This window comes from Vigna unguiculata, chromosome 3 (genome assembly GCF_004118075.2).
Source record: "Vigna unguiculata cultivar IT97K-499-35 chromosome 3, ASM411807v1, whole genome shotgun sequence".
NCBI lineage: Eukaryota > Viridiplantae > Streptophyta > Magnoliopsida > Fabales > Fabaceae > Vigna > Vigna unguiculata.
Genome location: NC_040281.1, coordinates 22064911 through 22081517, shown reverse-complemented (window position 1 = coordinate 22081517; position 16607 = coordinate 22064911). Strand labels below are relative to the sequence as shown.

Sequence of the window (16607 nt, the reverse complement as noted above, 5' to 3'; positions counted from 1 at the left end):
TCCCATAAATTTAATAAACCCAAATCATCTAGAAAAATAAAATCTTCATTATATAAAAAGAAACTTCACATTTTATGCGCATCCATGCATCCCAATCTTCTTGGTTCCAACTTTTGTAATAACTTTTCTCTTTCTTCCTCAACCACACCAGACACACTTTCATGCTATCTACCTTTTCCACCTCTTCTAGCGATTACTTTCACCTTTTCCACTGCTATCTACTTCTTTAACTTTCTTCACCTCCACTATCCCTTAAAGCAATGCACAACTTATCACACAACTTATATTATCTGAATATTTTCTGTTTTATAACCCAAAATTACAACAGATTCGTTACAACACATTAACTGAAAACCGAAAGTGTTACAAAAAAAAAAAACCCTAGTCTAACATTGTAACATCGTTCGTGATTTGAGGAAACATTTTCTGGAGATTTTCGGAGGATTTAAAATTTAGTTTTGCTTCCTGTTGCTAATCTTAATAAAACTGCAACAACCTCTTTAAATATGCTTGTCCAAGATAAAATTTGCCATAGAAGGGCCACAATCGTTTGGAAAAGCTTGATAAACCTTGAAGGAAGAAATTACACTCATCGAAAAATGTACGCAAGTACTCAAAAGATTTCCTCTACAACAATCGGCATTAATAAACTTTCAACTTCAAAATAGAAGTATAAATTTCAGGAATTTTAAAAACCGGTTTTGTGCTTCAAGAACCAAGAAATATATCGATCAACATGATTTTGCTCTAAATGATTAGGATTTATTTTCGAGAGGGAAATTTCGATCAAAATATTCGCCGAGAGCCTGAATCACCAACGTGCCAGCACTTTGCTCAATTAGCCACTACCCATTGCATATGCTGAAGGGCACGCATCAAAAAATTCAGAATTCGACAATAACCTAGATCAGAACCTACCCATTTCGAGCCCAACCTTGAAATTGTTAAAATATTTTATTAAACCATGCAGAATTATGAACAAACACTGTATGATAAAGCCTAAGAGCCAACTGGAGAAGCCATGACATTGGTGTGACTACACCAGGTGGTGCAAAGAAAGGAAACTAAAACACCAAGAGGACTTCCAAGAACATACTTCACACAATCATCTGGTGAAGAGAATTTGCAGCAGCTCTAAGATCATCATATCCAATGCTTACCTAACCAGAAAAAGAAAAAAAAAAGGATGGCAAGAGAGGGGGAAAGGAGAAAACGGGGCAGGGGACGGAGAAAAGAGTGCAAAACAAGGGGGAAATTTAGTTGTGATCAACCGAGACTAAAAAACCCTACTCCTAAAAAGAAGGAGAAAAAACCCAGAATTTCTTTAGCACCTTTTAGGAACAAACTCTAATTTTTCAAAATCATAAGTCGTAACCATACCAAGTCAACTGGATAAATGTGTTCCACAAAATATTTTCTCAGAAAAAATTTAAAAGTTGTACCACTACTCAGCAACAAGCTCATATTTTTCAAAACCAGAATTGAAGTTGTAACACCAAATCAAAATCAAATCAAGCAAACTCAACACAAAAAAAAAAAACTAAACACAATCATTAAGATGACACTGAAAGCCACTCAATTTACAAATAATTGTAAAATTAATAAAAAGAAAAAGCATCATCGTGCACAGGGCAACATAAAGAACTAAGTAAACACCACGGACAAGACTGACAATTAAATCGAAGATGCTACACAAAATGAACCACCCAATAGTTTCACGAAGAATTTACCTGTTGAAATCATTTGCATTTCAGCATTTACTTAAGTAAAAACTGTAACTCAGCCAATTCTCAAACGCAACATGGTGAAACTCATTGCAGCAACATCCAGGTTCAGTTGACCTTTAATAGAAGCTTTACCTAACCATGACAATTTCTTGGGGGGGAAATAAAAAAGAAAGAAAACAAAAGGAAAATGGGGAAAAATGTAGGAAAATATAAGCCACCAGATGATGGTAAAAAAATTGAAAAACAATACGTAGAGTAAATGCATTCATATAAAATACTAAAGTTAACAAGCCTCCCATATTGCTCTCAACTTGCTAGAAGAAAAACAAGTATGCTCTAAACCATAGAGCATCAGAATCTGGCTGCATACCTTCATTTACACAAGAGAAAAATCAACCCAGCATAATTGTATCTCAAAGCTCCAACAGATTTCAATGAGAATAACCTGCATTTGTTTTGGATATAACATGCCCACCATACCACAAAACATGAGTAAACAAAACGGAGCCAAAGGTTGGCCACATCAAATAACGATGCTCGCAACTAAACAAGATCATACCACAAAAATTGGTCATACCAGCTACTGGAATATAAATATAACCGATGAGGAGACAAACTAAAAGATTTCAGTAGTTTCAATTTAACACATTATTGCGATCATTAGCCAAACAAGTTTTAGATGCACATAATCGGACACTGGTTTAAAAGGGTTTCTCCCTCTACACTATCTTCGAAGAACTAGTAACCAAAAATATTAAGACACCATCAAATTTTTAAAAAAATATCAAAGCCAGACATAGCAAAAATTACCTTTAATAAAAAGAATATTATACTTAAAATAACATTCCAACATACATCAATCAAGCAGTATGCACTGTTGATCATGACTATAACAGGAAACTTCTTGAAACCTTAAACCACACCAACAGCTGTGGGATTCTACACCTGATCTTTTCCAACCAGACCTGCAAAAAAGAAATAAACAACCGAAGATGTTCATAAGCCAACAGAGAATAATCTGGGGACCAATCAAATAGTGGAGGCATCATCCTAAGAATCGCAACCCTCCCAAGAAACTGTAAATTCCTCGGAAAGATCTTGCTCAGTAAATCTTCAACATAGAAAGTCATGATCCTTGCAATTATACTATAGTGACAAGTAACAATAGCAGTCTTGGTTGGGTGGCACCGCTTCCTGATCAGCTTTGTAAGTAGTGAGCTTCAATTATCCTTGCTCCTTAGATACTTCTCATTCAAGACCAAATAACAGAAATCTGTACCAATAGCTATATTGTTAGCACTATCAGAAAGCCAGGTAGAATTTGGATTATCATTTGGAACCAATAACCCTGCAACACAGAAAGTACTGAGTATTAAAAAACAGGCAATGACAATGTATAATCACTTCTTTTCCTGTATGTAAGGTCATTAGTCATTACCAATCCATGTTTGCTTAATATTTTACATTTCCCACTTCTTCCACGCATATCCATCCTGCATCAAAAGAGTTCTCAGATTTTTAACCCTAACTGAACGAAATTAACAACTTTTGACAACAAGACTTCCTGTACCTGGGTTATCATCAGCTTCATTTGACCCTTCTAACCTGTAGTTACCATTCACTGATGTCAGCATCCCAGTATCATTAAGCGTGATTGAGTCCTTGACATCTCCAGAAAGTTTTGAGTTTTCTTCACAGGTAGCATCGTCTCCATCATTCAAATTATGCTTAACTTCCGCAGATCCAGAATCAGACTGTGATTTCTCCTTTGAATCATAATCCTCGAAATTTCCTTGGAAGGACCCACTCCCATCAAATTGTTCTGATTTTGATTTAGGTGGGGTTTTCTTTTGATGATCTGATTTTTCATCTCTATTTGCATATTTATCACTGGAGTGATGCTTGACTTCAGGGAACTTTGAACTGGACTGTTTCAGTTCAAAATTTCTCTCATCCAAATTAATATGGGGTGAAGTGCCTCTTTTGTCCAGCTCACCTTCTAATGATATTGACCTTGAACGCCTTCTATCTCGATGTTTTGATTTCTTATCTCTACTTTCACCAGATTTATCTTTAGAGCGATGCTTCCCTTCAACAGATTTTGACCTGCCCCTTCTAGAATCCCGTTGTTTTGACTTTTCATTTTTGCTTTCATCCACCCTGACATCAGACTGATCCCTATTTTCTGTAGATCTTGACCTAGAGTGCCTTTTATCATTATGCCTTGATCTTCTATATCTGTTTTGATCCAATCTCTCAGGTGAATCATGCTTATCATCCACAGATTTAGACCTTGAGCGTTTTTTGTATCTGGATCTACTTTCATCCACTTTTCTTGGCGATGACCGGCTCCTTCTGTGAGGCTTTTCATCCACAGACACTGACCTGGATCGCCTTCTCTCTTTATGTTTAGATTTTCCATGCAAGATTTCTTCATTTTTGCTATAGAGAAGCCTATTATCGTCTGATGATCTTGACCTTGAGCGCCTTCTGTTTCTTAATTTCTTTTCATCAGTCTTTGGAGAAGACCTACCTCTGTGACGGCTTGGAGAGCCTGAATCAGCACGTGACTGTTTCCTTGCTCTATGAGGTGAAGTTTCTCTATGACGTTTTGGAGAAATAGATGATTTACGTGTATGAGGACTAACACTCCTACTTTTGTTCCTTCTAGAAGCAGATAAACGATAATCAAGTGATCTATCCAAATCTCGTTTTCTGTATCTATCACTATGTTCCCTAATATCTCTATAGCGCCTTTCCCTTTCATAGCTCGAGTAATGATGGGACCTCAATGGTGACCGAGAACGATGATCCCTAGAATGACGAACAGGTGAATAAGAGCGAGATCTCCTCCTTCTCCGGTAATTGATAGGAGATCTTGATTTTGAACGAGATCTTCCACGAGGTGGAGAGGGAGATCTGCCAAAGGAAATTAAATCTTAGATTAGACAGAAAACTTTGTAAAGAGCATAATGTGACAACGACATGCATAAATTAAAAAATATAAATAACAAGACTTTTCACCACAATTTAATTAAATTTAAAAATGAATCCATTATCAATGACAATGATAGACTTGAAAATTGCCCGGCCGTCAACAACATATTTCTAAATGCAATTAGTTTTTCTTCTGCCCAATTTTTACTTTATATTTAGCATCTACATGCACATACATAACCCTACCATATCCAGCAAGCAATAAAGAAACCTCATTTGGATCAAATATCAAGGACAGCTTATTGGTAGGAGGGTATCTTGTCAATAATCAAATCAAAAGCTCAACAACGTATATCAGTTGAAATTCATATCCAACTGCACATAACTTCTCTAATGAAAAAACTCCCTTTCACAAAAAGGGATGTGGTTCATAAAATTCTTATTTAGCTCAATAATTGGATGTAGGGAAACTAAATTCTTATTTAGTTCAATAATTGGATGTGGTTCATAAAAAGAACTATGCCTTATTTGTCAAAAACCTTATGTTCAATCAAGGTCTGATTAACTAAAACGTGTATTGTGTAGCTAAAAAAGTACTCATATAGACTATAGATATTTCAAGTGTGTTCTAACAATGACATAATACTAGATATATACTATTGGACCAGCACAGGACCATCATGGGGGTCCTACAGGAGCGGCATTTGGCGGGTTCCAATTAGGATAGTTGATAAATGACACATCAGTTGCAAGTTGTTGCAAATGTTTTCTAAAAATACTATATCTTCCATAATCCTGGACATAATAACATATACAGAAACAATTGTCCCAGTTTTGCCAAAATTTTACACCATTAATTCAAACTAAATGAGTTCATGATTCCTACTTCCAATATATATAGGAAATACTAGTACTTCCCTGAATAAAAATAAATCAAAGAACTCAAAGAAATAAAAGTTTTGAAATACGATCAAGACAAAAAGCATATGTTATCCTCAAAATAATTCACTGAAGTAAACAAACCTGGATTTTTGCTTCGCCTCTTTTGCTTCACTTTCAAGTCCATCAGGATTCAATTTCTTACTTATTTCTGCGGCTCGGGCTGCAGCTAGCTCTGTGGCAGATTTCATGGTTGCAGCTCGATTAGCAGCCTGCTGGGCAGTCATGGTTTGTTGCATCAACAATGCTTGCTGGAATTGCATCTGTTGCATTGCAACAGCTTGCTGCATCATCAGAGGAAGAGATGATGAAGCAAGTGAAGAATTCACAGCCGATGGCTTTTGTGGAAGTGATTTCGCCATTTCAACATTCAAAGGGCGGCCCCCAACATCTATATTGTTTAACGCCAGAGCAGCAGTTGCCTCTTCAGGCTTTGAGTATTCTATATAAGCAAAATGCTTTGAATCAGTGATCGTACATTCAACAACAGTGCCACAGAATGCAAAGAGTTGCTTTAGCTGTTCCACAGTGAGAAGAGGGCTAAGATTGCTAACTTGAAGGGTTTTCTTCAATGCATCATCTTTACTAGACTTTTCAGGAGAACCTGATTGTGGTAACAAATACAATTATAAGAAAAAACTAGGAAATAGTAAAAACACAATTGGGAAAAAATATCACAGTTGAAATGAAAAAAATCAAGGAGACATCTTTCATCTAGTGAAATGAAAAAATACAACCAACAGAAAACAAAATTGGCATGTCAACAGCATACCAGAAGAATCTTTCGCAGACTGAGCTTGCACCTGAGCTGCATGCGCTTGAAGGGCTTGGGCAGCAACTATTGCCTGAGCTGCAGCCATTGCAGCAGCAGAAGGTGCCATAGGAGCTTGGCTAAGTGTTCCCATTGAGGTTGTCGCAGCTAAGGCAGTCATAAGCAAATTATGAGGTGGGTGATTCAACTTACAATCTACTTTTGCACAACGCCCATTAAGGTAATCTCGACAAACTTCCCCAAGTGAGGCCCCAATGCCAGGCAAAATAGCACCCCCAGAAGCTCCAGCAACAACCCCTGGAATCATTCCCAACAATCCAGGGAATGCCCCTGAAACTGACCCAGAGTAATTTGGCATGTTGGGCATAGTTTGATTAACCAGGTTTGGAAATGTAGATGCAGGAGCTAAACCCAGCAGCCCTCCGCTACCATTACCTAACCACAAAAATCAAAGCATTGAAAATTGACCACAATGAGGATCACTAAACCAAGAAGCATATGCGCAGCAACAATGTTATCTTCAAGTTTTGTTTAAATAAAAAAAAAAATGTAATATTGTACACAGAGCATAACACAATTTCAACAGTGGAAGAGAAGCTTAGCAACAGGTTCAATATTTCTCTCTTTCCTTTCTGTGACTACCCAAAACTCCACCTACGCATAAACAGTCCGAAGCCAAGGCAAAGTAAGAGGGTTGCATTAAGCCTTTGCCAGACAAAGTAAAACCCATTAATATACTGAACATGAATTACTCAAACAACACCCATTTAACTGATCAAATGATATAATAATGTGATCCATGTAGCAAACTTCCACTGGGGGAATAAGACTTTTGTTGTTTGTTTATTAGTACCCATTATACCAGACAAACCAATACAACACGTGATATAAAAACCATTCAAGTGGAATTGCTAACCAAACAATAGAACAACTCAAAAGAACCACATCAGAGCAACATATACATTATATTGAAAAAGGGAAAGTAGTACCTGCTGCACTGAAAAACACAGGAAAGGGACTCCCCATGATAGGCCTCCCGTTACACTCAACACTGACCATATAATTCCCTCGCTTGGGCACCACATATGTCACAGTGTAAGTTCCATCGCCCATATCCTTCACCATTCCTTCTTGCTCAGACCCTCCAACACCCAACCCAGGCGTCACCCTCACCTTGATTTGCGCACCCCCGTTGGAAACCTTCCTCTCATCGGCGTCCTTAGCAACCACCACAAACGATGACGGAGCGCACGCCGTTCCCCCGGCGATCCCGGTCCCCGCGGCAGTGCACTTGGAGGGATCGACGGGTCCAATTGGCTTATGAGCCAGGTCCTCGTACTCCTCCGACTCGCTGTCCGATTGAACGACACCCCCAACCTTCTCGCGATTCTTCTCCAAACCCTTGAACGTGGCCTCGAACGCCGCCTTCGCCGCCGCGGCCTTCTCCGCCTCGCTCTTCAGCTTCGCCTCCTCCGCTTGCTTCATCCAAATCGGTTTCGCCGCGCTCGAACCCCGATCCCCCATCAAACCTACCTTAAACACCAATCGCCAATAAATAATACCAAAACCTAATTTTGGGGAAGGGGATTTTCGGTAAATTTATTTTAATTCGGAAAAATACGAAATATCGAACACGACACGAGGAAACCCTAGAGTAAAAAATAAAAATATGAATAATGATAATGTGTGGAATTTGAAAGATTGAACAAAGAGAAAAAGAAAAGGCGTGGAAATGAATGGAAATTATTGTCAGGGTTTGACGGAAGATGGAGGGTAAATTGGGAAAAGAGATAAAATGGGAGAAGGTGTACCTTTTTCTGTTCGTTGTGACGGCTAGGTTTGGTATTGGAGCTTCGGGGGCTAAGTCTGAGCGAAGAAGATTGAGTTAGTCACAGGCTGACATATATATAAGCGAACATGCTACAAATAAATAATATAACTATGATAAAAAAAATTATATCATCCAACTTAAAAAAAAAAACATTAATATTACAATTTTCATTGTTTTTGTAATAACAATCATTTCACAAATTAATCAAAAAATCGACTAAATAATAAGTTAATTTTTTTTGTATTATGTAATTTTGTATTTCATAAATTAATAAAAATTTATTAAATAATTAAGTTAATTTTTTTTATTCTGCAATTATATTTATATATGGAAATGTGGATAAAATTTGTGTTTAATAAATATGATGGAAGATATTAAAATATTAATTTATATATTTTGGAAAAACTTATAAATATAAAAAAAACATTAATAATGATTTTTTTATAATTTTATCTTTAATTTGAATTAACAATCTTAATAATGATTTTAATATAATTAAATACAAAAATATATTGAAGAAGTAAAAATTAAATTTGGATTTGAATTAAAATTGTGTATAAGTGAATTATTTATTGATTTTGTATTTTATGTTAATGACATAACATGATAGAATGTTGAGTCTAGACACTCAAGTGTGCTAAAAATATAAAGGTATTTAATAATTGAACTTCATTTTATAAAACAAATCACATTTTTTTCTAAATACATATTTTTAGTTCTTTCAACCTTATTTCTTATTTCTAACTTCAATCTTTATTTGAATGTAAAATATTAGAGATTACAGGATTGCTCTTGGTAAAAAGCTCTACAAAACTCACTCCCTGATTATAAAGTTAAATAGAGTAAGATCTTGTTTAATTCCTTTATAGGTATTGAGTCACATGTAGTAGTGCATGTGATTGAAGGTTGCTCTTGGTGAATCTTTATTGCTCTTTGATGAAAAGGTTGTGTTTAGGATTCTAATCAGAGTTTTGATCCATTATTTAGGTGATATTGTGTGATATAGGTCTTTAGGGAGGAACTACATGAGTAGAGGAATTTGTCTCAGGTGAGGGAAGTTGATTTTCTAGCTTTATGATTTTTGTAATTCATTTTCATGTGTGTTGGTTGATAATAGAATGAGCTGAAGTTGTGTGATTGATTGGTAATGTTGATTTGGTGAATTTAATTTAGGAGATGAAGGAGTTCTAGATTTGCATGATCATGTGAGAATTGGAAATGTTGGAATCCTATGTTGTAAAATTTGTGATTATGGCTTATTATAACTGGAATTGGTAATTTTAATTGAGTTTGGCATGTTGGTAAATGACTTGAAACATGCGAGGAAGTTTTAGGTTGTGTTGGGCACCGTCAAATTGCAAAATTTGAATTTTTGCATTATGCAAATTCGATGGGTGAGCATTATATCTCATTGGGCAAGTTAGATTTTACTATTACGAGTCATCTCAAAAAAATTGGGATTCTCGTTTCGTTAACCATCACATCAAACTAAAATTTTGATAGCTGGGATCTTTGTTTTAAAGTCTATAATTAGAAAAGTTAGACTCTTATGTTTGCTCTATTTTAGGTTTTTTTTTATGAAGAACATTTCTACTTGATGTGGGTTGTTTTGCAATTATTTGTGGATAGTGTATGAAGTTTATTACTATAGAATGTGGTAAATGTTGAAATACAAAGAATACTTATGAGAATGAAGGTTTTGTGGAAATGTAATTTAATGAGGAGGTTATGCATGTGGTGGATTTGAATGATTCAAGGAGGTGTTATCAGGTATGAGGAATGTTGTGTTTGAATTGTATGGCATATAATGTATGGTCATATAATCCCTATAGAGGAATTGTATGGCATGTAAGTCTAGTATTATGCATTTACTAAGGACACTCTTTGGAAGTTATTCTTATACTGTACTAGACTCTCGTACTCGTATAGAGGAAGGAGTATAGGTGGTGAAGATGGAAGGAGATTTTTATAGTTAGGCTTAGGATCATGGCCTCCATTTATTTTATGCTATAAGTGAACTCACTTTGTGATGAGAGGGGGATACCATGTATCATTACTAGAATTGTAACACTAAGGATTACATTTTTTTTTTACATGACAAAACAAAGCTTCTAGAGTCCAAGTGGATGCATAAATCCAAATATCGAGTATAGTGAATGGTATGATAACTAGATCATTAAATGTTATGTTTTGGTTGGTTGAGATGTTGAGTTATAAGTTGTTTATCTATGCTCATGTAAACATTAGCTTACCCTATTTTTGTTTGTGGTTGTGTTTTCTTTTCCTTTGCGATAATCAACATTTTGGCGCGAGCAGAGCATGTTTTAGGAGTTAGAGGTGGTAGCTAGTAGGAGTGGATGCGCTTTGGAGTAGTATCTATTTCCTTAGTTCAATGAAAATACATAATATATAATATTTAGTATTGCTCATAGCCTTGTGGCATTTTGTGTAAAAATGGTGATATTTATAGAAAATCTTAGAGGAACTTAATTGTGAAAGACTATGATTATTACAACTATTTTATATTTGTGTATGCTTGAATCTCATCCATATGGCCAGGTTTGCTTTATTTTAAATTATGTAATAATCCTAGATAGTATAAATGTCTATTTTCTCGGGTTGTTACATCAAGATTATTGGGATAATGATTTCATGTGTATCATGTTTAATAATATAAACATCTCTTTGGACCACATGTTTTCTTATGTCTATTTTAGTCTTAATTTTGGAGGATTATAGATGACCTTTAGAATTTCTTCTTTTTGCAAGGTTGGGGCAAACTTGTGGACTTTTGCATGTTAGCTAATAATCTTTTATTGGAATTGTGGTATACATGTTTTCATGTAGTAAGAATGTGAGAAAGTGCTAATGAAAAGTATAACATCCATGATTTTTATTAGCATTGAAAGCATAACACATGGTTGTACTTCGTTTGTAAAAAGCAAGCTTTGTTAAAAACAACAAATCATGAAAGATGTGAGTGTTTCATTTGTCAAATGATATAACATTGTGCAATCTCATTTCTATGTCTCATAAACATTTACACACTCCGACGATGCATACAATTTTAAGCTAACATCATACTTCATGAATATCTATATGATTATTTTATGTTGCAATGGATATTCATTCCTTATGTCTGACCAAGACAATTCACTTTAAAGCTTATGTCACATCAATGACTACTTGGAAATCGTGCTAAAGTTATTTTACTTCACCAACTTTCTCACTTTTTCTTTATTAACTTAGAAGAATTGTCCATATTGTACGAATATGCGCTTTACTTAATTCCAAGTAAAGACTCTTTGATCAAGACCTTATAAATCCAACCAACTATCAAGATGTTGCTCAAAGAAGAGAAGTATTAATGAACACATGGAGCGCACTTAATGCATCTTTTACACCAAATCTACTCAAATGCAAGGAAAACGTTCAAGTGAGTGTGAAGCTAACTCATTTTCGTTTTTTCTTCCATTTCACCAATTAGACTTTGCTTTTGTTCATCTTTTATCGATTAATTTATGTTTTACAACATATTTTATTAATTAGGTTCAATTTTAATCCAATTTTTTGTTTATTTTTGTTTCATTTTTTCAGTTCCCAATTTTGATTTTGTTTTGTCAATTAGTTTTTTTTTTCATTAATAACGCACCTACTGGATTTTAGTTTACATTATGTTTCATTGATTATTTTTTGTTCTACCATTTTCTTTTAATTTTAAGTACTGTTACATTTTTTATTCAAGTTTTACTTTCTAATTTCGTATTCAATAATTCTAATTTTGAGTTACAAATCATTAGTTTTCTATTTTCACAATTTTGTTTTCTGGTAATCTCATGTTAGATATCATTGTCATTACATGAATATTTTATTAAAATAAAAAATAAAAAAGGAAAGAAAAACACGAGGAACCAGACTAAACCCATGATAAAATTACATTACACACATAGCAAAAAAAACTATTTGGAAAAGAACTCATGATTTCCTTCACAAAATCATTCCATACTTTGAACTTCATATATCAGGAAAAAGACAAATTCCTCAACATATTCAAAATTTTATCATTAGTTAATCATCTCACATTCCAAACAAGACTTTTAATTTTTAGAAGTTTTTGCTTTAAAGGATTTAGTGTTAGTTTTCTTGTAGTTTGAATTGGCTCATCATCATTCTCAGTATTAGAATCTTCCCCCTCATTAATCATATTAGCCCATTTAGAAGTTATTTTCAATTCCTCCACAAAATGAGACTCCTTAGACATTAAAGGATCAGGAATTGTCACTGAACTACTATTAGTTGAATCTAATTGGTGTAAACCTTGCAAACTAACAAACCACCATTGATGTAACATCCTCCAAAGAAGGCATATCAACTAAGAAATTAGATTTCACTAACGAACCACCATTGATGTAGGTTCATTTTAGCTTTTATGAAATATTGGATTTGATAGCTTAAGAAAACCTAAAGAAGATCCCCACTGGACATTAAGATAGCCAAGTTATCTAGATGTGAAAGTTCATTTTTAGAGTGATGGGGAGTGATGGTTTGATCAAAGAAACAAAACATGATAACAACATAAATCCAATTGTCGAATTGAAATGGTGGAAAACAAGCACGAAATGGAAGCAAAGAAGATGATAATGGTGAGCTGAAGCACGCCACTAAAAGTAAGGCCAAAGGCCATAAATCCTTAGAGATGAGTGGTGTTGTGCCGCCACTTCAATCTATCTCAAGATAAGGCTTAGAAGTTTCACTCCATCACTCCGAAAGGAGGAGACTCTCACAAGATTGAATAACAAGAGTGTTTATTTTTCAAAATGATCAACCCTTTTACAAGTCTAAGAACACCCCTTATATAGAAAAGTTTAGGGGCTTATAAGCATATAAAAGATACATAAGGATGTCTCTACAAAATCCTAAGCTTAGCTTTTAAAAACTAGGTCAAATTAGGTTACAAAATGAGACAAAAGGAGCTAACTGTTGTGTGTGCAAAGGAAATTTCGTCCAAGCTCTAATGTTGTGTTTGGATTTGGGGAAGTATTGCTAGTCAAACGGAAGAGCGAGTGTCACGTTGTTTGGATTGATCAATTTGCAGCCATTTGTATGCACCAATTTACGAATAACCCCTCTCAAAGGTCACCCGCAAAAATGCGAGAAATGAAGAGAAAGTTACGCTACAAATGTAAAAGTACTTGTTTGACCTTCAAATTATAAACCATAAAAAGTACAAATAAATTATGAAAATGAAAATAAAAGTTAAAAGTGAAGAATATAATTAAAATTAAATTCTGAAACTAAACCGAGTTGATTCTTTCTCCCACAAAATCAATTATAGTTGATATTATATATATATATATATATATATATATATAGTAATTACATATTAAATGTAAGAATATTATAATAATAATAATATTATAATGATAATATATATTATAATAACTATATGTAATTAATATTTTTTTAATAATAATAATAATTATTATTATTATTAATAATAATATTATTATTATTAGTTTTATTATTATTATTAGAAACATAAATTGATTTTTTATAATATGTTATACGTAAGTTTTTTTAAAAATGAATTAACTATATAAAATAAAATAAACTATTTCAGGTTATTAACGACAATATTATTAAATTATATATTTTTAATTTTACATAAAAAATTTCAATTTTATTTTAATATTATTTCTTTTATTTATACTAAAGGGTAAAATAGTAATCATATAATTTAATCTATTAAAATAAAAATATATTAAATTTTACCAATCACATCATACACAATTTGCACAAACTTTCCACTCATATTTACTCAAATCATATTATTTTTCCCTTAACCCAAACAACCATATTTTCACCTACAAATCAACTAAAAGCAATGTAAATCCACTTCCCCAAATTCACACCCCAATCCAAACATAACATAAAGGAAGTCAAGAAATGTGTCTCATATGTCTCCAAAAAGTAGCAAAAAGGTGCTTAAAACAAAGGAGACCAAATGGTACAAGGTGGTACAACGTAAATGGTGCTTTATGTGCTTTCCTCTTCCTTCACCTATGCTCCACATCATCTCCACTTTACACCTAGGATTGTGCCACATCATCCAATCCTTCTTAGCCTAATTAAACCTACAAAACATATAAACATGGATTAGCATGATGACTTAGGTTAAGTCAACTCTAGTCAACAAGTTAACCAAGATTAAGTCAACCTAGTCAACTTAGGGAAATTCAAACATAATGAAAGCTAAGACAATGGAAGAGATTCGATAACTCTCATGAGGGTTCTCCTAACCATATTTCTTGGCCCACCATCCTTGGTAGGGGTCAAACCTACATCAACCATCAAGATTCCTAACAAGAGAAGATCCATTCACAATAGAAATATTATCATGATCAACTACCATTGGCTTAGTTTGTGACTGAGCAACAAGTTGTACCATAGGCTCCATTATAGGCTCCTTCACAAGCTTCACCACTTAAGATAAAGAGCCATTAGTCCCATCTTGTGCATAAATCATCTTAAGACAATAATGTTGCTGTATTTTTGCGCAAGCGATTTTCTCCCCACCAAAAATAACATTAGCATCCTGTTGTAATGTCTACAATTAGATAGATCATGACCAATCATTTTTCAATTTGAACAAATAGAGACAATTTCTCATATTCCACATCAACAATAAATGCAAATCTTGGTTTTTCCACCAAAATTTGATTAGGAAAATTGGATAACAAATCAACATCAACCAAGACACGTGCAAAGAAACCTTGAGACTTATTATTAGTATAATCATCTAAAGATAAAGGTCTACTAATTCCACATACTATTGAGAAAATCGCTTTTGGCTGCCAATACTCTAAAGGAAGGCCATGAATGCAAATCCCATATTGAGTTTTCGTGAGTTTCATGGAAGTTGGGACAAACTCTTTTGTCTAAGAAAAACACTAAGAATGCCAAGAGATAAATTCCAAGTTCCAACAACCAAAACCCTTTGCATGTCTTCTAAAGAAGAAAAAGCAAATCCATAAGAACCTTTGCCCTTTTGGAATTGTCTTCCATTGATCCAAATGCTTCCAAGCCACAACAACTTTTTTACAAAGGTCTAAATGCGTAAGCGGTTTATGCCCTTTTGTTAACAAAATACGCCTATGCAAATAACTTATGGGTTATTCATTATATTTATCTAATCTTAGAATAATAACAATGAATCCAAGATCATAAGTAACCCCTCGAACCCACTTAATTAAATCTTCACGTGTGGGAAAAATCTCATCAGTTGTAAAGTTAGGTGTATAATCTCCTTCTCAGATATCATTAATAAAAGAAGAAAATTTTGATACCAAGTTTGAATTTACTAAACTCAAATTTACTTGAGAATCCAAAAAATTCAAATGAAAATATTCCATAATTATAATCACCTAAAATAATACAATAATATGCATAACATAATCATACAAAACTTAAAATAATTAATTAACAAAAAACACAAAAAATATAAAAACTAAATTAAATAATTAAATAATTTATTAATGTGTTAAAAAAATAGAAAATAATTAATAAATCAATATTTTTAATATAAAGAAATACATATTCAATATGTAAAAAATGTAAAATAAAAATTACACCTTGAAAAATAAATTTAAAAACAAATTAAGATAAAATAAAACATATTAACTAAGTCAAGAAAGTGTTCATGTTATATGGCCATGTTAATTAGTTTATGTGTGCATGCAACTATTCATGGAGGTTACTTTGTGGCCATCAATATAGGGTTTGAGAATTTCGCTGGTTTATAGAAACATCAACCAGTACTAGCCATAACAGTTTGAGTGGACAAATCCATTTTGTACACATGCTCAGTTGATGGGTATGACAACAACAAAGTATTGATTGTTTTTCAAAAGTCCACTTTTGTGGTGCGAAAGCCATTGAAAAACCAATTGTTTATGACTTCTCAAGGTAGAAAGGAGAAATAGCAACCGTTAAGAATAATGATAAGATGAAGCTCCATTGTTGCAAACCATAGAGTGAACTTTGATAACAAGGTGTTGGTGGCGTGGGATCAAGACAATGCAAAATCTGCCACCACTAAATACCGGATGTCGACAATCGATAAACATATCAACCAAAAGTTGACATCTGCTTCACAACAAACATACATCCGTTGTTTTCTTATTACACCAGCTATAAACATCCGGTGTATGTGCATATCGAATGCCCAAATCTGATCATTGGTGTAATCTTTTTTAGAAAATAAAAAACAAAAAAAATATTACTTGCATACCAGATGTCGACAATCGGTAAGAATCAACCGGAAGTCGACATTCGCTTCACAAACAACATGAGATATGTTTTCTTATTACACTGAATGTCGACATTCGATTTATGTGCATAT

General features: G+C 33.7%; 1 protein-coding gene across 4 annotated transcripts; it reads right to left on the bottom strand.

Moving 5' to 3' along the window:
• Positions 1 to 725: 725 nt before the first annotated feature.
• Positions 726 to 8266, bottom strand: LOC114177999 (uncharacterized protein DDB_G0287625). Of its 4 annotated transcripts, none has more exons than XM_028063656.1 (10): positions 8187 to 8266; positions 7365 to 7904; positions 6376 to 6810; positions 5688 to 6207; positions 3298 to 4646; positions 3166 to 3220; positions 2538 to 3075; positions 2098 to 2172; positions 1731 to 1875; positions 726 to 1160 (listed from the first exon to the last, which is right to left on the bottom strand). In XM_028063656.1, the coding sequence occupies exons 2-6, from the start codon at positions 7897 to 7899 to the stop codon at positions 3180 to 3182; spliced, it is 2880 nt and encodes a 959-aa protein (XP_027919457.1). In that variant the 5' UTR covers positions 7900 to 7904; positions 8187 to 8266; the 3' UTR covers positions 726 to 1160; positions 1731 to 1875; positions 2098 to 2172; positions 2538 to 3075; positions 3166 to 3179. The 4 variants fall into 4 exon arrangements, with proteins under 4 accessions (XP_027919457.1, XP_027919455.1, XP_027919458.1 ...); XM_028063654.1 differs by having other exon boundaries at positions 2583 to 3075; XM_028063657.1 differs by having other exon boundaries at positions 2583 to 3075; positions 7365 to 7908; positions 8187 to 8260.
• Positions 8267 to 16607: the final 8341 nt, after the last annotated feature.